The sequence below is a fragment of the Sebastes fasciatus genome, chromosome 10 (assembly GCF_043250625.1).
Source record: "Sebastes fasciatus isolate fSebFas1 chromosome 10, fSebFas1.pri, whole genome shotgun sequence".
Classification (NCBI taxonomy): Eukaryota; Metazoa; Chordata; class Actinopteri; order Perciformes; family Sebastidae; genus Sebastes; species Sebastes fasciatus.
In genome coordinates this window covers 33834669-33854818 of record NC_133804.1, presented here as the reverse complement: position 1 = coordinate 33854818, position 20150 = coordinate 33834669, and the positions used below count along the sequence as shown (strand labels likewise).

The window sequence follows — 20150 nt, the reverse complement described above, 5'->3', positions numbered from 1 at the left end:
ATCTATTTTTATTTCATTATTAATTCATTTAATTTCATGTAGTTTTATTTTATAGTGCTTAATTTATTGTATTATGATTAAATCATTTTATTTACTTAATTTAATTTAACTTTACTTTGCTTTATTTTATTTTATTTTTTATAAATTTTATTTTATTTAAATTTATTTTATTGTAATCTATTGTACTTAATCTATTTTTATTTCATTATTACTTCATTTAATTTAATGTAGTTTTATTTTATTTATTTTATTCTAGTCGCGGTGTCTCCTCCACACCACTAGGTGGCGGTAAAGCGCCGTCTATTAGTTTACCAGCCGCCACAAACCAAAGAAGAAGAAAAGAGCTGCACAAGGCCTATTGACGGAGGCTAGATCATGCGTCATCACGCTTCATATCCTGGGGGTATTACACATGCGCAGTAAAATCTGGCCTGCCCTCAGTTACACCGCGCATGTGCAACACCCGATGGTGTCCTCACCTCCTTCACCAGGCCGTGCTGCAGTCAGTCAGTCAGCTCGTCTCAACCAGCTTCAGTTAGTTAGTTTCAGCTTTCTGCTCTTTACTTCACAAATCAACGTTTAACCTTCTGAACTTTCACTGCAGGTCTTCACGAAGCTTCGCCCGACGGAGTCCAGTGTTTCATTTACGGTAAGTCCGCTGCTGACGGTGGTTAGCTGTTAGCTGCTAATGCTAGCTGTTAGCCGATAGCCCGGCCAACAGCTAGCAAATAAAATACAATTTATACAAAATAACATTAAGTAAAGTCAAATTAAATTAAGTTAATAAAAATAAAAAAAGTAAAAAATAATTTAATTAAATTAAATAAAGCAATGTAAAATTATTTAATCATAATACAATAAATTAAGCACTATAAAATAAAGCTACATTAAAACAATGGAAGTAATGATTAAATAACAATAGATTAAATAACAATAGATTACAATAAAATAAAACAAAATTAAATTAAATAAATACAATAAATTCAGTACAATTAAATTAAATCAAGTAAAGTCAAATTATTTAATTAAAATAAAATAAAGTAAGTACTATAAAATAGAATTAAGCAAAACAAAATAAGTTAAGTACAACAAAATAAAATAAAATAAAATAAATAGAATAAAATCCAATGACTGTGTTTGATAACGTTAGCTGCTTTAGAGGCTCCAGACTGCTGTCCCTCTACATGTAGAGATCAACGGCTTATTTACTGATAACTAACTTTACTACTTTAAGTGTTTGTTTATGCAGAATCAGCTGGTTTTATGTGTTAAAGAAACACCTAGCTGGTGTGTGTTGTGTGTGTGGTAAACAGAGCTGGACTGATCCTTTACTGCAGTAAAACTACTAATAACACACCGAGGAAATACTCCACTACAAGTACTGCAATCACAACCTGAAATACAGTTGCTCTTAGAAACTGGGATAAATAAGTTCGGAAACTTGTGTTTGGTGGATTATTTCTCTGTTGTTCCAATGCTAATGGTCATTGTATTTTACATCATTGGAAAGCCTGTTTATTTACCTTCACACTGATGTCCTACTTGTAAGGATCATGCGTTTGTGGGATGAGCAGCACAGCTGATTATTTGGGGAGCGCCAAAGAACAGTTTACCAAAATGCTCTGTCAATGGTAAACAGTGTATTCTCATTTGAATTGCGTGTTTTTATGCAAATAACCACAATAGATGACACTAACAAAGTAACAAAATAACATTTATAATTTTCACCAGTTGGAATGAAGCACAAATATTTTGTCCCTAATAAATAAATAATTATAATTTTGGCCATAAAATGAACGCGTTATTATTCATCGTGTTAATTTTCACAGTCTTAATATAATATTTCTACTATTAATATTTGAGAGATTTAACAAAAAATCGATGATATATTGGACAATATATATCGATATATCTCTAATAGTAATTTAATATCTTAACATTTTAGACTGTTAGTCAAAATCAAAAATCCCCTTTAGGAAACCTGTATTTTTCTCCTCTTTTCTTCCGGTTGAACTGTAGACATGGATTTGGACACTTTGGTAAGTGGTTTAGTTAAAGTTCATGGATTTCTCTCAGTTAACTGGTTATTTTTCTTTACGATATCCTCTCATTCTGTCTGAGCAGCGGCTGTGTTCATGTTTTCAGCGGAGGTTTCCTCTCCGGATGAACCGTCTTCAACATTTTAACGTTTCTGTGAGTCAGATTTTACATCTCCTGTCTTCCCTGACACCTTCTGTCTGCAGGAGACGCCGCGGGCGTTTCTCCTCCCATCATGTCTCACAACTACCCGTACAGACCACCGCCATCCGACTCCGATCTCAGACCTGATCCCGGACCGTACGGCTCTTCTTCCAACCGCCGTCACGCCTCATCGGACCACGACTTTTACAGGCCGCCTCAGGAGTCCTTCTCCTCGTCGCACCCTCCCTCCTCCTCCTCCTCTTCGTCCTCGTCCTCCTTCTCCAGAGCAGCTCAGTTGTCGCACGATGGCGCTCTCAACATCCTGAGCAGCTGCGGTCTGGAGCCTGGCGACCTGGCCCTGCTGGCCGAGCTGCCCGAACACGTCCTCACCGTCGAGTCGCTGCCTCAGGTCCTCAAACAGATCAAAGTGAAGAGGGGGACCGTCAAACCTTTCTCTCCCAGTGCTCCTTCTCCTTCCTCCTCCTCCTCTTCCTCTTATCCCCCCAGCTCCTCCCGCCGACCCGCCGCCAACCCCGATCATCCCCGCAGCAAGCCGCTCCAGGTACCACCCGGTCCTCTTTCCTCTGAGCTGGACCGCTGGGGGAATCCCAGGACCTGCAGTGCGGTCAGAACAGGCCCGCCATCATCCTCATCATCATCATCCAGCTACGTGGTGGACTACACCTACAGACCAGGACCCTCTCAGTATGGTAAGACATGCAGAGACCCCAGTCCAGTTTCCTCTCAGGACTACGACCACAGACCAGGACCCTCTGATTATGGTACTGCTGGTCCAGTTTCCTCTCAGGACTATGACCACAGACCAGGACCCTCTGATTATGGTACTACTGGTCCAGCTTCCTCTCAAGACTACAACTACAGACCAGGACCCCCTGATTATAGCAAAGCTGGTCCAGTTTCCTCTCATGACTACAACCACAGACCAGGAAGACCGTCTGATTATGGCAAGACCAGCAGAGACGCCAGTCCAATGTCCTCTCAGGACTACAACCATAAACCAGCACCTTCTAATTATGGCAAGACGGGCAGAGATGCCGGTCCAGTGTCCTCTCAGGACTACAACTACGGACCAGGACCCTCTAAGTATGGTAAGGCAGGTAGAGACGCCGGTCCAGTGTCCTCTCAGGATCGACCCTCTTTCACCTCGGCAGGAAGAGACAGAAGAACCCGTCCTTCCCGTTTCTCTCAGCCGGACCCAGTTGATCACAGGTCAGCTCCTCCTCCTCCTCCTCCTCCTCCTCCTCCTGAAGAACGCCGTGTGTCTGAGACCTCTTCCATCAGGAGGGCCACCGCCGCCGTTGCCGCCGTCGTCGCCGTCGCCACCTTGATGCCCTCCAAGAAAGAAGCTCTGGACTTCCACGGGACGTCTCCGCCGGCGTTCCCGTACTCATGCTCGCTGTGTGATATCACTGTGATGTCAGAGAAGGTAAGTACACCTGTCCTCCTCCTCGAACTTCTCTCTACAGAGTCTGATGGGGGGGTGGGAGGGGTTGGTGTGCAGCTGCTGCAGCTGTCAGGTAGAAACAGTCGAGTGCAACGCATTTATTTACGCATCTTCTTCTTCTTCTTGTGTTTCAGGTGTGGATCAAACATATAAACGGGCCTCACCATGCCGACGGACAGCTCAGCCTGCTGCAGAAGTAAGTTTCTCTCTGCTGGAGGACTGTCGTGGTGCTGCTGGGTAGTATTGATGCACCAATCCAACCTTTTCTCTCCCCTTTAGGAATCAGATTTAAAGGGTTTGTGACGTGTGAGTGTTGGATTATGTAGCAGTGATCTGTTGTTGTTGTTTTCATAACTAGGTTATGTCTCTTCTGCAGGTTTCCTAACTGGGACTGTCGCATGGAGACAATCAGCAGGTCAGTGTCATACACCACTAGAACCACCAGAACACACATATACACTCCTCGGCCACTTTATTAGGTACACCTTGCTAGTACCGGGTGGTCTTCATCTGCTTCAAGGTTGGACGTGTTGTGCGTTCAGAGATGGTATTCTGCATACCTTGGTTGTAACGAGTGGTTATTTGAGTTACTGTTGCCTTTCTATCATCTCCAACCACTCTGCCCATTCTCCTCTGACCTCTGACATCAACAAGGCATTTCCGTCCACACAACCCCCGCTCACTGGATATGTTCTCTTGTTGGGACCATTCTCTGTAAACCCTAGAGATGGTTGTGGTGAAAATCCCAGTAGATCAGCAGTTTAATACTCAGACCAGCCCGTCTGGCACCAACAACCATGCCACGTTCAAAGTCACTTAAATCCCCTTTCTTCCCCATTCTGATGCTCGGTTTGAACTTCAGCAAGTCGTCTTCACCACCTCTAGATGACGTAATGCATTGAGTTGCTGCCATGTGATTGGCTGATTAGCTATTTGTGTTAACAAGCAATTGAACAGGTGTGCCTAATAAAGTGGCCGGTGAGTGTGTATATATAGTTCAGGTTCAGATCAACATCTTAAATAACACCCGCCCTGTCCTTTAAGGCTCGACAACCAACCAGAGAAGAGGACGGATGAAGGAAAACCTGCCCAGCAGCCCCTCACACAGCCCAATAAAAAACCTCAGAAGAAGGTAAAGACTCTAAAGAAGTCGTTAACGGTTAGTTTATCTGCTCCTCTGTGAACTCTGAAATAACATCTGTTGTCTTATTCCTGTCAGAGCGACAAAGGTAAAGTGGTGTGTGTGAAGTTTCCGGCTCAGTCTGTGGACGAGGCGTACCTGAAAAAACTGATCGAACCTTTCGGAAAGATCGTCAAGATCCTCATGTTTCCGTCTTTAGTGAGTCCATGTGGTTTTATATACACGTATTATACACCACTGTTAACAGATGTTATATTCATGGTCTTCTTCTTCCCTTCAATCAGATAAAAACAACTCACACCAAATGTTTTATTAGTTACATGTGATATAGTTTTGTGCCCAAAAGAAGAACGAAATGATTCAATCCTCCATTTAGTGGATGTCCCCACAGTGTTGCATGATGGGAGAATCCTGTTGAACTTGGACTTTGAATTAGTTTTCCAGTCCAGATAAGCGTCAGTGACCCTCGAACATTATTGAACCACAACGAGTTTTTCTTTGAGCCCTCTGCGTCTACTCAGTGGTTAGAAGAGTCATGCACGTTGTTCATAAAACCTGGAAGAATCAGCTCTTCAGACCGCTCAGTGAAGCAGAACTCCCGTGTAGAATACATGTAGTTAAAAATCACTCTGTTGTGAACCCTGCAGGCGTTTGTGGAGCTGGGCTCCGTCGACCAGGCCAAGGACTTGGTGAAGTTCCACGCAAACTATCCTCCAACTGTGAATGGAGAGACGATGGAGTTCAGGATGTCCAACACCTTCAACTTCCTCCAGGTAGATATTCATCCAACCACTGAAGCAACACGACGGGAGCAGCGCCCGTCGGTGTGCTGCTTTAATATCTTTGTATGTAGCTTTACACATACAAGGAATGTGAGTTTTAAGATGCTCTCAATGTTACTCACAGTTCCAACAACAGTCAGGACTATAGAAACATGCATCCAGCTAAAAACAAGAACAACAAAGCTGAACAAAGAGATTTGATTTTTTATATATTTGACTTCTGGACATCTCTGACTACATACATGCTGAAAATCAAACATTTGTACGACTCTACAGGAGATTATTATTATTATTATTATATTATTATTATTATTATTAAGTCCTCTGTTTGTCCTCACAGAGCTCTCGGGTGGTCAGTTTCTCTCCCGCTCCAGCAGGAGAGGACAGCCAATCAGATCTCATCAGCATCATCAAACGCTTCGGCTCGCCGCTCTACACCCTGTTCCTGCCGTCTAAGGTGAGATACACCAAACTGGTGGTTCTGTGGTCTGGGCTGGACTGGACCGGACCGAACTGGACTGGACTGCTTGGTGGAAACGAGCCTTAACTGTAACATCAGTCTTGTTTGTGTTTCAGGTGTTTGTGGAGATGAAGGATACTCCGGATGCTCATAAGCTGGTGGATTATTATTCCTCCAGAACTCTGAGGATCAACAACGACTCCATCAAAGTCTCCTTCTCTGGAGAATACAAGAGCCTCATGTGAGTACGATGGACCTCATGGCTGATTGATCAGCCGATTCTGACCCATGGATTATTGATCGGTAGTGATGTTCCTTCCTCCTGCAGGCGGGTGGCTTCAGCTAAGAGGTACGAAGAGGAAACGGGTTCCACCAAGAGGGAGAGGGGTTCTAGCCCCGAGAACGAAGACCAGACGGCCGAGACCAAGAGGAAGAGGAGCAGCAAAGACCGGGAGGAAGAAATAAAGGAGGAGGAGACAACCAGAACCAGATCCAGAGAAAAATCTAGAGAAAAGTCCAGCAGAGAAGGGAGGTCCAGGTCTAGGTCCAGGTCTAAGTTCAGATCCAGAGATAAATCCAGCAGAGACAGGACGACCAGAACCAGGTCTAGATCCAGGGAAAAATCTGCTCAAGAGAAAAGCACCAGAACTAAGTCCGGGTCCAGAGAGAAATCTATAGAAAGGTCCAGCAAAGAGGGGAAGTCCGGGTCCAGAGAGAAATCTATAGAAAAGTCCAGCAAAGAGGGGAGGTCCGGGTCCAGAGAGAAATCTATAGAAAAGTCCAGCAAAGAGGGGAGGTCCGGGTCCAGAGAGAAATCCAGCAGAGAGAAGACGACCAGAACCAGGTCTAAATCCAGAGAAAAGTCCACTAAAGAGAAAAGATCCCGATCCAGAGAGAACTCCAGAGAAAAGTCCAGCAGAGAGACGAAGTCCAGGTCTAAATCCAGGTCCAGGTCTAAATCCAGCAGCAGGTCCTCCGAGCAGAACCGGTCCAAAGAAACGTTGATGGTACCAGTAAAAACGGAGACAAGTAAGAAAATGAACAGCAGACTTTTAATTAATTAATTTTTAAAAATGATTTATTCATTTTCTTATTTATTTACTTTCCTATTAAACTTTCCCTGATATTTATCCATTTATTTATTTATTTTTTATTAATATTTAAATTAATTTAGGTAATTTTGCATTTGATTATTTATTTTAAATTAATTTATTAATTTTTTCCGGAAAAAAAGATCTGAAAAATGTCGGACAAAAAAGGTCTGAAAAAAAAGATCTGAAAAATGTCGTTAAAAAAAAGGTCTGAAAAAAAAGATCGGAAAAATGTCGGAAAAAAAGTCTGAAAAAAAATCGGAAAAAGGTCTGAAAAAAAAGATCGGAAAAATGTCGTAAAAAAAAAAAGTCTGAAAAATGTCGTAAAAAAAAAGATCTTAAAAATGTCGGACAAAAAAAGTCGGACAAAAAATGTATAAAAAAAAAGACGGACAAAAAAGTCTGAAAAATAAGATCCGAAAAATGTCGGACAAAAAAGGTCTGAAAAAATAGATCTGAAAAATGTCGGACAAAAAAGGTCTGAAAAAAAAAGATCTTAAAAATGTCGGACAAAAAATGTTAAAAAAAATGTCGTAAAAAAAAAAGTCTGAAAAATAAGGTCCGAAAAAAAAGTCTGAAAAAAAAGATCTGAAAAATGTCGTAAAAAAAAAAGTCTGAAAAAAAAGATCTAAAAAAGATCTTAAAAATGTCGGACAAAAAAAGTCGTAAAAAAAAGTCTGAAAAAAAGTCCGAAAAAAAAAGATCTGAAAAATGTCGGACAAAAAAAGTCTGGAAAAAAAAGATCTGAAAAATGTCTGAAAAAAAAGTCTGAAAAAAAAGATCTGAAAAATGTCGTAAAAAAAAAGTTGAAAAATAAGATTTGAAAAAATGTCGGACAAAAAAAAGTTGAAAAATAAGATTCGAAAAATGGCGTAAAAAAAAGTCTGAAAAAAAAATCGGAAAAATGTCGGACAAAAGAAAAGTCTGAAAAATAAGATCCGAAAAAAAAAGATCTGAAAAATGTCGGACAAAAAAAGTCTGAAAAAAAAGATCTGAAAAATGTCGTAAAAAAAAAAGTCTGAAAAAAAATGTCGTAAAAAAAGATCTGAAAAATGTCGTAAAAAAAAAAGTCTGAAAAATAAGATCCGAAAAAAAGATCTGAAAAATGTCGGACAAAAAAAGTCTGAAAAATGTCTGAAAATAAAATTTATTTAATTAATTAATTTAATTCTGTATTATTTCCCCTTTGCATTCTCCAAACTTCTTTATTTCTGTATTTTCTTTATTTTACTTTTGGCAGCTCTTGTCCTCCATAAACGACTTAATTTGACAAATATTAGTGCAGAAGTGAACAGCTGTGTTCTTCTCTAAAATATCTTAGAAAGGAATAACGTCAGACTCTGTGTGTCGCTGGTAGAAATGTAGAAATACAGTATAGATATTCAGTTTAGAGCTGCAATGATTAGTCAACTAATCGATTAGTCTATCGACAGAAAAATAATCGCCAACTATTTTGATGATTGATTAATTATTAAACAAATCTTTTATGCAAAAATGGCATAAAATCTATTTAAAGACATCACCTCGGGCTCTGAGAAACTGAAATGGATATTTTTCACTATTTTCTGACATTTTATAGACCAAAAGATTAATCTAGAATATAATCGGCAGCTTAATCGATAATGAAAACAATCGCTAGTTGCAGCTTTAATTCACTTATTTTAATGTTTGACAAAGAAAAGCAACAAATCCTCAGAAGTGAGTAAAACCTACATGCTGATTGTCTCCTTCTCTCTCCAGACTCTGAGTCCAGGACGGATCCTGATCTTGATCCAGCTCCTGTCAAACCTGAAGCTGAAGTCAAAGTAGAGTCTGAGGAGGAAGCAGAGTGAGTTCCTCCTGTTTGTTCTATCAATCCTACAACATCTGGATTAACCTCCTGCTGCTGCTGTTTCTCCTGAGTTTAAAAACGTGATCCACCTGCAGGTCGTCTGCAGAGGAGAGCGACATCGAGGGGATGGAGGTGATCGGAGAGGACGGAGAGAGTCTGGAGGACGAAGATATGAAAACTTTGGATGATGCTGATGGAGACGAAGATGGAGAAGACAGGATGGAGAAAGAGAGAACAGACTCACCTGAAGAAGGTAGAAATAAATAAATACAAATAATGAGCTGTTTCTGGAAAAGAAGAACCAGAGACGGATTTTAAACTGTTGTGATGTCTGTTCCAGATAAAGAGGAGGAGGTGAAACCTGTCAAGGAGGAGGAGAAAGAACCGGAGAGACCTATCAAGAGGGAGGAAGAGGAGCAGGAGAGACCTATCAAGAGGGAGGAGGAAGCAGAGGAGGAGGAGGAGGTGAAGACACAACACAACTTCTTTTAATATGAAATAATAAAATACATCATTATGTGTATTTAGAAATACATGTTGCAGGTTATGGACCGTCAAGCAGAGAACAATATAATAATATTAGTGATAATGATAATGATAACAATAATAATAATAATAATAATTAGGGATGCACCGATACCAGTATCGGGTCCGATACTGTGCTCATGTACTCGTACTACCAAAACGGCTCCGATACAACGGCAACGATACCACTTTACAGTGGTGTGCCCGACCCCGCTGGGCCAGGATCCCACCTCAGCGCGCCGGCCCTCACTTTTATTGCGCCACGGGGTTTTGCTTGCACCCTCTGACTCGTGCGTGAGTTAGTCTCCTTGGTCCGTGTTTCAAGACGGGTCGGCGCAGACCCCTGGCGCCTTTTACGTGGGCCGAGCCCCAATCTGGCGGCACGACGCGGTTGAGGCGTACTGAAAAAAGTCAGCCCCGGTCCGCAGTCGCACCGGTAGCAGAGCCCTTTGTCCACGGTGCCGCGAGGTCCGGGCGGGGAGCGCTGTAAAGCTGCGGCCGTGAGCCACCTTCGTCCTGAGCCTTTCCAAGCCGACCTAGAGCCGGTCGCGGCGCACCGCCTCGTATGCAGGACTGGCTGTTAACGAGGGTCTTTTGGCACAGGGAAGTACTCGTATCGGTACTCGGTATCAGCGAGTAACCAAATGTAAATATTTGTCTCTGTGCATCCCTAATAATAATAATAATAATAGTCGGTTTCAGCAGTGACAGAGCATAAATTCATCAGTGTGGTATCTGCAGACTGCTGCTAGCTAGCAATCAATAGAATAGATAATAATAATTTAGTTAATGTAGTTTTACTTTTGTACATCTCTTTGTAGGCGGACGTTTTACTGGCGTCTGGTAGTCACTTTCAGTCCAAAATGGCGGAAGCGTAGCTCTGCTGCTGGAACCAACTGGTGACTTTCGTTTCTTAGCAACATAAGTTCTTTGCCGTAGTTGTCCGACACACTTGTGAAACTGCTGTAACGTGAGTCGCAGAGCGTTAAACCGTGGTACTGCCAGCCGCCGTCTGACTTCCGTTGCTCCTAAAGTGGTGTTATTATGGTAAGGATCACCTCCGAGTGAGGCGAACCAGGCGTTACCAATGTTTTGCACTCGGCGGCTCACGTTACCTCAGTCTTGGAAAGGGAGGAGTTAGCGGAGGGGTACTCAGCTGGTTGCAATCTGCAACCACACCGCTAGAAGTCTGTTGAAACAGGGTAAATGTATAATATATAAATGTTTAGATGTTTAAAACTATGAATCACTGATATCAGATAATGAATATCAGATCCTGGTCTCTCTGTGTGTGTTGTCTCCAGGAGGAACCAGATTTCCCGTTTGACCTGGAGAACTGCATCACTCTGGATGAAGTAGAGGAAGACCCGTCTGATGACCAAGGTAAACCCACATTGACCACACTGCTCTGGAACGTCATTAAATATCATATTTAACCCTTTTCATAATGTTTTATTAAGTCAAACTTTATTTGTAAAGCACATTTTAAAAACACAAATGAATACAAAACAAATAAGAACAGAAGGAAACGATAAACAGGAAAACTGATTGTGGTGGTTTTTGTCTGCTGCAGATGCTGAAGAAGTCCAAGATGAACCCGAAGTAAGGAGGACGTATTAATGTTAATAAACCAGTCTGTTCAGTTGGTCCGACGTGTTGTTGAGGTTTGTTGTTGTGTGTTTGCAGTCTTCTCCGTCCAGAGTGGTTTTCCTCAGTAACCTCCCGATGTGTCACCTCAGCAACGCCGACTTCCTCAAGCTGGTGAAAGATTACGGGACGGCGGTGACCTTCTACCGGGTCAGAGGACGCATGGTGAGAAACTGCTCCTCTTCTTCTGTTACCTGTAACACACAGATACAGCGTAGGGAGGGATTAGTTTGTTTTGATGCTAGGGATGTTCATAATTAACCGTTAACCGACATTAAGCATTTTAACTGATTAACGCTATCGGTTAAAACGGTTAAAAGAAATATTAATAATTGACTCAAAAGCTGAGCGGCTCAGAGGAGCGTCTCGTCTCTTTAAGGAGAAAAGCTGGTCCACCTTAACAGCCCACCTTAAGAGGTGGAGCCGGAGTTGCAGGATACAGGAAGTCGGCTCGGGTCTCTCCGGCTCGCTTGAGCGGAGCGGAGGAGTTGTAGTTTAGTAGCATTTATTCACCGACAAATAAAGTGTACACACTGCTACACCTACGATCACAACTAGAACGCCACCAACAACCTCACACTCACCGCCAACACACACACACGGTCTGTTGGACACTCGCTAAAGTTACGTCGCGCTGACGAACAAGAAGCCTCCGGCAATGCTAGAGCTGTTAACGTAGCACAAATACACACAGTTTATCGTTATTCCAGGCAGACACAGAGCGGACAACCTGCTAAACTAAACTAAATGTGCGGTGGAGACTTTTACTGGGAAGGTTGCTGCATGTCCGCGACACTAAACGCAGCATCGTAGCTGCTAAGTTAACGCTCCCGTACGGTGAACTGGAGACTCAGTTGTCTGTTGTGCTCATACACTGCATGCGAGGCACAAATCTTGTCGGTAAACGGTTAATAATCGGTTAACAACATTTTTCTAAATGAGCATCCCTAGTTGAAACCAATCTTTATTGACAACTGTCAACAGCCGGAACGGTCTGCAGCAACCAACGTTTTTTTTCTATTTTACACGTCCAGCGTTACCACTCAGGTCGTGATCACTCAGGTCGTGATCACTCAGGTCGTGATCACTCAGGTCGTTACCACTCAGGTCGTGATCACTCAGGTCGTGATCACTCAGGTCGTTACCACTCAGGTCGTTACCACTCAGGTCGTTACCACTCAGGTCGTGATCACTCAGGTCGTTACCACTCAGGTCGTGATCACTCAGGTCGTGGCTGATGATCAGACCGTACGGTGTGAGCTTTGGCTTTACATCTACTCGTACAGTAGGAGTAGGAAGTACACAACAAGTCTAAAACGACTTTAATTTTACGCCGTCAGAAGTTATCTAGCGCGTCCGCTGACACGAGAATGGCTTTACAAACAGATGTAGATGTTGAGTTATAAAAATGCTTCAACATTTCTTGCCTCTCCTCCTCCTCACTAGGGGCGTAAGAAAATATTGAATATCGCAATATTATGTTTAGGATACTATAGTCTAGTGTCTAGTATTAGAAAAAGTTAACAAATCGTTTTCGTCTGTTTCAGGGTTTCATCGAGATGTCGACTTCTTCTGAGGCTCTGAGAGCCGTTAAAGAGCTGAACAGTAAATCCATCATCATGCACGGCTCCAGACTTTACGCCAACATCTCCAACAGATACAAGACACTCGACAACGGGTCAGAGTCCCCAACCGGTCACCTCTTCTTCTGTTCACCCGTCACATTTCTGTGGTCATTTACCCCGAATCTCTGTCTTCACAGGTGGTCAGTTCAGTCGGCCGAGGAGGAGGAGAAGAAGGAGAGCAGGAGGAGCGAGAGACAAAACAGGGACGAGTCCAAGGGGAGCAAGGAGTCCTCGAAGAAGACTCAAAAGAAAGACTCGTCTAAAAAGACTCCAGAAAAGGAATCAGTTGCCAAAAACAGGTCAGAAAAGAGCTGCAGAACAACACCAGAGAAAGAGTCTTTGTCCAAAACGAGTCCAGAAAACAAGACGTTAAAAAGAAAAGGGACTCATGAGAACGACTCGGTGCCTGAAAAGAAAGAAAAGGAGAACGAGTCGACGAGTGACGAGACTCAAAGAAAACAGGAGCTGGAGGACGAAGAAAAGTTGGTGATCCACGAGAAGGAGGGATCAGCTGAGAAGACGCCAGAGACGGACGAATGTAAAGACAAAAAAACTTCAGAGACAGACAAGCATGAAGACAAAAATACTCAGGAGACTGATGAGTGTGAAGACAAAAATAGTCAAGAGATGGACGAGTGTCAAAACAAAAAGACGCCAGAGACGGACAAGTGTGAAGAAAAGAAGACGCCAGAGACGGACGAGCGTGAAGACAAAAATACTCAAGAGACGGACGAGCGTGAAGACAAAAATACTCAAGAGACGGACAAGCGTGAAGACAAAAATACTCAAGAGACGGACGAGCGTGAAGACAAAAATACTCAAGAGATGGACGAGTGTCAAAACAAAAAGACGCCAGAGACGGACAAGTGTGAAGAAAAGAAGACGCCAGAGACGGACGAGCGTGAAGACAAAAATAGTCAAGAGATGGACGAGTGTCAAAACAAAAAGACGCCAGAGACGGACAAGTGTGAAGAAAAGAAGACGCCAGAGACGGACAAGCGTGAAGACAAAAAGACGGCAGAGCGTGAGGACAAAAAGACACCAAAGACGAACGAGTGTAAAAAACAAAATACGCCAGAGATGGACGAGTGTAGAGACAAAAAGACACGAGAGACGGACGAGCATGAAGACAAAAAGACGCCAGAGACGAACGAGCGTGAAGACAAAAAGACGAACGAGCGTGAAGACAAAAAGACGAACGAGCGTGAAGACAAAAAGACGCAAGAGCCGGACGAGCGTGAAGACAAAAAGACGCCAGAGACGAACGAGCGTGAAGACAAAAAGACGCCAGAGACGAACGAGTGTAAAGACAACAAGACTCAGGAGACGGACGAATGTGAAGACAAAAAGACGCCAGAGACGGACGAGCTTACAGACAAAAAGTCATCTGAACCAGGACTGAAGAGTCCGGATCAACCCGACTCTACTGGAGATCCACCAAAACCACAAAGTGAACAGGTACAGCTGAAGACCCGTGTGTAAATGGAACCGTAGTGCAGCAGCAGTAGAAGCCTGGATGCTCTGACATGTATATATGTGTGTGTGTATATGTGTATATACATATAGTATAAATCTTCAGTGTGCAGGTCCGATGGAAGCTCTAATGATCTGTAATGTGTTTGTAGAAAGCTGCTGCGGAGCTGCAGAAACCCTCCAAACCTGTTGGTAAGTAAATACAACTTTTATGGTGTTTACATCGAATGTCTACGTAAAAGATTTTCTTTACCATTTTTTATCGACATTTTATTATATGACTTTTTTTTCATGACTTTTTACGACATGCTATATATACTATGACTTTTTTTACGACTTGCTATACCATCACTTTTTTTCACGAGTTTTTCCGACATACTATACTATGACTATTTTTACTTTAATTTTGAGTATTACCAACATACCGTATGCTAGCTGATTTGATTCAGAAGATAAAGTGGATGCTTGTTCTGAAGAGTGTTGCGTTGTTTCTCTTCTCACAGGAGCCGAGTTTGTTCGTCCGGTCGTTGGTTATTTCTGTAACTTGTGTCAGGTGATCTACGCTGACGAAGACGAAGCTAAACTTCAGCACTGCAGCAGCCTAGCGCACTACAGGAAGTACCAGGTGATTTTAATGTCTTTAATATTAGTGTAATCAATGATTTTAAGTCTTGATCTCTCATGTCAGCTGGTTTTATGCTGCTGGTTGTTACAGAAACCTTTTTGGTTTTTCAGGAGAAAACGGGAAAAGATCCGTGGACGAGCTGAACGTCTGAAAAACACAACCTCATAGAAAAACAGTGACTGAACACACAAACATCTCGATTCATGTATTAATCACTTAGTTGAAACTTGATGAACTTCTAAATCAGTTCAAACTTTTCATAATTTAGGCCGAAGAACTTTGAATTTCAGATTTAGAGATTCAGCATTTTGCTCGAGAACACCATGTTTTATAACCTGTTGTGGAAACATCTGGAACGAGTTATTTCTGTTAAAATCAGCTAAAGGAAAATAAACACTAAAGATGCTACTTTGTAATTTAAGGTTTTTTGTTAATGTTTTTGAGCCTTAAATATTTTTTATTTTATTTTTAAGGACTGTAAAATGACCAATAAAAAAGTTTGAGTTATTTGTAGTTATTGTCATTTTCCAATTGAATTTGTTGCCAATCAAATGTATAATATGTACATTTTCCTCATTAAAATGTATAACGACTAGACTATGTAATATATTTTCTTGAGTTCTGTATTTATGTTTCCAGCAATTTTCAAACCCAAAGAAATCTGTAATTGTAATGAAGATCACGGTGCTTTTCATTTAGTATCACTTTTTTTCATAAAATACTTCGACATAATACTATACGATTTTTCATTTTTATGAACCCCTCGAAAATGACATGCTACATCTCAAGGTGCTATCCTATCCTTTCAATAAATTCAACTTTTTTTCATGAAATTTTTCGACATGACTTTTTTCATGAAATTTTTCGATATAATATACTATGACTTTTTCATGAAATTTTTCGACATGACTTTTTTCATGAAATTTTTCGACATGACTTTTTTCATGAAATTTTTCGACATGACTTTTTTTCATGAAATTTTTCGATATAATATACTATGACTTTTTCATGAAATTTTTCGACATGACTTTTTCATGAAATTTTTCGACATGACTTTTTTCATGAAATTTTTCGATATAATATACTATGACTTTTTTCATGACTTTTTTCATGACTTTTTTCGACATGACTTCATGAAATTTTTCGACATGACTTTTTTCATGAAATTTTTCGATATAATATACTATGACTTTTTCATGAAATTTTTCGACATGACTTTTTCATGAAATTTTTCGACATGACTTTTTTCATGACATTTTTCGACATGACTTTTTCATGAAATTTTTCGACATGACTTTTTTCATGACATTTTTCGACATACTGTACTATGACTTTTTCATGACTTTTTTCATGAAATTTTTCGATATACTATACTGAGTTTTTTTCCATGAAATTTTTCGACATGACTTTTTATCATGAAATTTTTCTACATGACTTTTTTACATGAAATTTTTCGATATAATATACTATGACTTTTTCATGAAATTTTTCGACATGACTTTTTATCATGAAATTTTTCGACATGATTTTTTATCATGAAATTTTTCGACATGACTTTTTATCATGAAATTTTTCGACATGACTTTTTTCATGAAATTTTTCGACATGACTTTTTCATGAAATTTTTCGATATAATATACTATGACTTTTTCGACATGACTTTTTTTCATGAAATTTTTCGACATGACTTTTTTCATGAAATTTTTCGATATAATATACTATGACTTTCATGAAATTTTTCGACATGACTTTTTTCATGACATTTTTCGACATGACTTTTTTCATGACATTTTTCGACATGACTTTTTCATGAAATTTTTCGACATGACTTTTTTCATGACATTTTTCGACATACTGTACTATGACTTTTTCATGAAATTTTTCGACATGACTTTTCATGAAATTTTTCTACATGACTTTTTATCATGAAATTTTTCTACATGAAATTTTTCTACAGGACTTTTTTTCATGAAATTTTTCGACATACTGTACTATGACTTTTTCATGAAATTTTTTCGAGATGACTTTTTATCATGAAATTTTTCGATATACTATACTGAGTTTTTTTCATAAAATTTTTCGACAAACTACTATGACTTTTTTTCATGAAATTTTTCGACATGACTTTTTTTCATGAAATTTTTCGACATGACTTTTTTCATGACATTTTTCGACATGACTTTTTTTCATGAAATTTTTCGACATGACTTTTTTCATGAAATTTTTCGATATAATATACTATGACTTTTTCATGAAATTTTTCGACATGACTTTTTTCATGACATTTTTCGACATGACTTTTTTCATGACATTTTTCGACATGACTTTTTCATGAAATTTTTCGACATGACTTTTTTCATGACATTTTTCGACATGACTTTTTTCATGAAATTTTTCTACATGACTTTTTATCATGAAATTTTTCTACATGACTTTTTTTACATGAAATTTTTCTACAGGACTTTTTTTCATGAAATTTTTCGACATACTGTACTATGACTTTTTCATGAAATTTTTTCGAGATGACTTTATCATGAAATTTTTCGATATACTATACTGAGTTTTTTTCATAAAATTTTTCGACAAACTACTATGACTTTTTTTCATGAAATTTTTCGACATGACTTTTTTCATGACATTTTTCGACATGACTTTTTTCATGAAATTTTTCGATATAATATACTATGACTTTTTCATGAAATTTTTCGACATGACTTTTTTCATGACATTTTTCGACATGACTTTTTTTCATGAAATTTTTCGATATAATATACTATGACTTTTTCATGAAATTTTTCGACATGACTTTTTTTCATGAAATTTTTCGACATGACTTTTTTCATGAAATTTTTCGATATAATATACTATGACTTTCATGAAATTTTTCGACATGACTTTTTTCATGAAATTTTTCGACATGACTTTTTTCATGACATTTTTCGACATGACTTTTTCATGAAATTTTTCGACATGACTTTTCATGAAATTTTTCGATATAATATACTATGACTTTTTTTCATGAAATTTTTCGACATGACTTTTTTCATGACATTTTTCGACATACTGTACTATGACTTTTTCATGAAATTTTTCGACATGACTTTTCATGAAATTTTTCGACATTACTTTTTTTTCATGAAATTTTTCGACATTACTTTTTTTTCCATGAAATTTTTCGACATGACTTTTTTCCATGAAATTTTTCAACATACTATACTATGACTTTTTTTCATAAAAATCTTTCGACATACTAAACTATAAAATACAGAAATATATTGTTACCAACAAGTTTTAATACAAATATAAAAGACCATTTATTAATATGTTTTCATCATTAACACTCTGAAAATATAATTTGATCTGTTTACATAAAGTTTTAGTCCTGAAAGATGTTGTGTTTTTTCTGTTTATTTAACGAACAAGATAAGAAAATCCTCCTTTAGTGGTTCACGGTATAGAGATTCATCATTAATGAAGCTAGAAGGGGCGCTCTGGTAGAGCAGACTGGGGTTTGGTCCTAATATAAATCTGATTCAAATGATCTCATTGTTTAAATCAATTAAAATGTCTTTACAACCAGCGGACTGCTCCTTTAAACTCTGATAGCAGATCACTGTTCCTCTGATCCAACACACTGAGCAAAACCTGCACTAGAAGCTGTCCTCTGTGGGACCAGGTGTAAGTGTACCTGTGGTCCGATGTGGTCTACAGCGCCCCCTGTGCCACCCTCCTGAACAGCTGCTGTCTCTGCTGGGCCGTCATGGTGTCGCAGCTCTGCAGCAGGTTGGAGATGACGAGCGTCCGCTGAACGCTGGAGGACTTCACCCACAGACGGCCGTTCATCCCGACCACCAGCTCACAGGGAAACAGCTGCTGCAGGTCAGACAGGACGTCGCTGTGGGGGGACAGCAGTCTGGGGTGGGGGGGGTAGACCAGGTGATCATCGAGTCTCAGGACAGGATATATACACAGAGACACCTGAGGACGTTTACCTTCTGACGAGTCCCAGAGAGACGGTGAAGAGCAGACCTCCTCCTCCAAACACTCCCATCCCATTGGCTCGTCCTGAACTGTCCATACACACCAGCTCCGGCTCCATGTCCTTATTGGCTATGATGAACTGAGAGAACACCAGGTCACCCACCTGTACAGGTAACACACAGAGAGGGAGGGGTTAAACACCAGGTCACCACCTGTGCAGGTAACACACAGAGAGGGAGGGGTTAAACACCAGGTCACCTGTACAGGTAACACACAGAGAGGGAGGGGTTAAACACCAGGTCACCCACCTGTACAGGTAACACACAGAGAGGGAGGGGTTAAACACCAGGTCACCACCTGTACAGGTAACACACAGAGAGGGAGGGGTTAAACACCAGGTCACCCACCTGTACAGGTAACACACAGAGAGGGAGGGGTTAAACACCAGGTCACCTGTACAGGTAACACACAGAGAGGGAGGGGTTAAAAACCAGGTCACCACCTGTACAGGTAACACACAGAGAGGGAGGGGTTAAACACCAGGTCACCTGTACAGGTAACACACAGAGAGGGAGGGGTTAAACTCCAGGTCACCTGTACAGGTAACACACAGAGAGGGAGGGGTTAAACTCCAGGTCACCTGTACAGGTAACACACAGAGAGGAAGTCTCACCTGGACTTCCTGTCCTCAGAATCTCACCTGCACCTCTCTGTGTCCTCAGTGTCTCACCTGGACTTCTCTGTGTCCTCAGTGTCTCACCTGGACTTCCTGTCCTCAGAGTCTCACCTGGACGTTGGGGCGGTTCCTCTTGGTGGCTCCCTCAAACGCCAGGTAGGACAGAGACGCCTGCTCACTTCCTCCAAAGTCCACCTTGAAGACGTCTCCCGATTTGACCGTCACGATGCCGATGACGGTCTCTCCTTTAGCGGGGACATACTGAGGACACAGAGGGACAGACTCAAACTCCCAGCATGCACTGCTCCATCACCCGTCCACTTCAGTGTTTATATATCCTCACTTTGATACATTTGTCTTTACATACATAGTGTCTCTAGTGGACATGGTGTCTCTAGTGGACATGGTGTCTCTAGTGGACATAGTGTCTCTAGTGGACATAGTGTCTCTAGTGGACATAGTGTCCTCTAGTGGACATGGTGTCCTCTAGTGGACATGGTGTCTCTAGTGGACATGGTGTCTCTAGTGGACATAGTGTCCTCTAGTGGACATGGTGTCTCTAGTGGACATGGTGTCTCTAGTGGACATGGTGTCTCTAGTGGACATGGTGTCTCTAGTGGACATGGTGTCTCTAGTGGACATAGTGT

The 20150-nt window shown here is 40.7% G+C and overlaps 2 protein-coding genes and 1 long non-coding RNA gene across 5 annotated transcripts in view; 2 read left to right on the top strand and 1 right to left on the bottom strand.

Moving 5' to 3' along the window:
* The first annotated feature begins 470 nt into the window (after positions 1-470).
* LOC141775822 (uncharacterized) lies at positions 471-15359 on the top strand. Of its 3 annotated transcripts, none has more exons than XM_074649541.1 (21): positions 471-649; positions 2244-3628; positions 3781-3842; positions 4023-4061; positions 4691-4778; positions 4866-4985; positions 5435-5560; positions 5910-6026; positions 6146-6270; positions 6358-7058; positions 8861-8948; positions 9047-9204; positions 9292-9416; positions 10784-10859; positions 11050-11078; positions 11163-11288; positions 12671-12801; positions 12886-14206; positions 14374-14413; positions 14725-14846; positions 14957-15359. In XM_074649541.1, the coding sequence occupies exons 2-21, from the start codon at positions 2273-2275 to the stop codon at positions 14987-14989; spliced, it is 4983 nt and encodes a 1660-aa protein (XP_074505642.1). In that variant the 5' UTR covers positions 471-649; positions 2244-2272; the 3' UTR covers positions 14990-15359. The 3 variants fall into 3 exon arrangements, with proteins under 3 accessions (XP_074505642.1, XP_074505643.1, XP_074505641.1); XM_074649540.1 differs by having other exon boundaries at positions 472-649; positions 10781-10859; XM_074649542.1 differs by lacking the exon at positions 4866-4985 and having other exon boundaries at positions 4691-4805; positions 10781-10859.
* The window catches only part of LOC141775824 (exosome complex component RRP40-like), a 10452-nt gene continuing 1209 nt past the window's right edge, over positions 10908-20150 (bottom strand). The window contains exons 2-5 of the mRNA XM_074649550.1: positions 19615-19764; positions 18839-18990; positions 18535-18759; positions 10908-11317 (exon numbers count right to left, since the gene is read on the bottom strand). Of these exons, the coding sequence (XP_074505651.1) occupies positions 18552-18759; positions 18839-18990; positions 19615-19764 (510 nt within the window). The 3' untranslated portion in view covers positions 10908-11317; positions 18535-18551. The remainder of the gene's footprint in view (positions 11318-18534; positions 18760-18838; positions 18991-19614; positions 19765-20150) is intronic.
* The window catches only part of LOC141775825 (uncharacterized), a 1320-nt gene continuing 948 nt past the window's right edge, over positions 19779-20150 (top strand). The window contains exons 1-2 of the long non-coding RNA XR_012595694.1: positions 19779-19893; positions 19947-20021. This is a non-coding gene — a long non-coding RNA (uncharacterized LOC141775825). The remainder of the gene's footprint in view (positions 19894-19946; positions 20022-20150) is intronic.

Bases quoted from the DNA above. Each gene is read 5' to 3' on its own strand.
- LOC141775822 (XM_074649540.1), top strand. From the start codon at position 2,273: ATGTCTCACAACTACCCGTACAGACCACCGCCATCCGACTCCGATCTC. The intron at 11,079-11,162 runs GTAAGGAGGACG...GTGTGTTTGCAG, and splicing joins AAGTCCAAGATGAACCCGAA to TCTTCTCCGTCCAGAGTGGT. The intron at 14,414-14,724 runs GTAAGTAAATAC...CTCTTCTCACAG, and splicing joins GAAACCCTCCAAACCTGTTG to GAGCCGAGTTTGTTCGTCCG.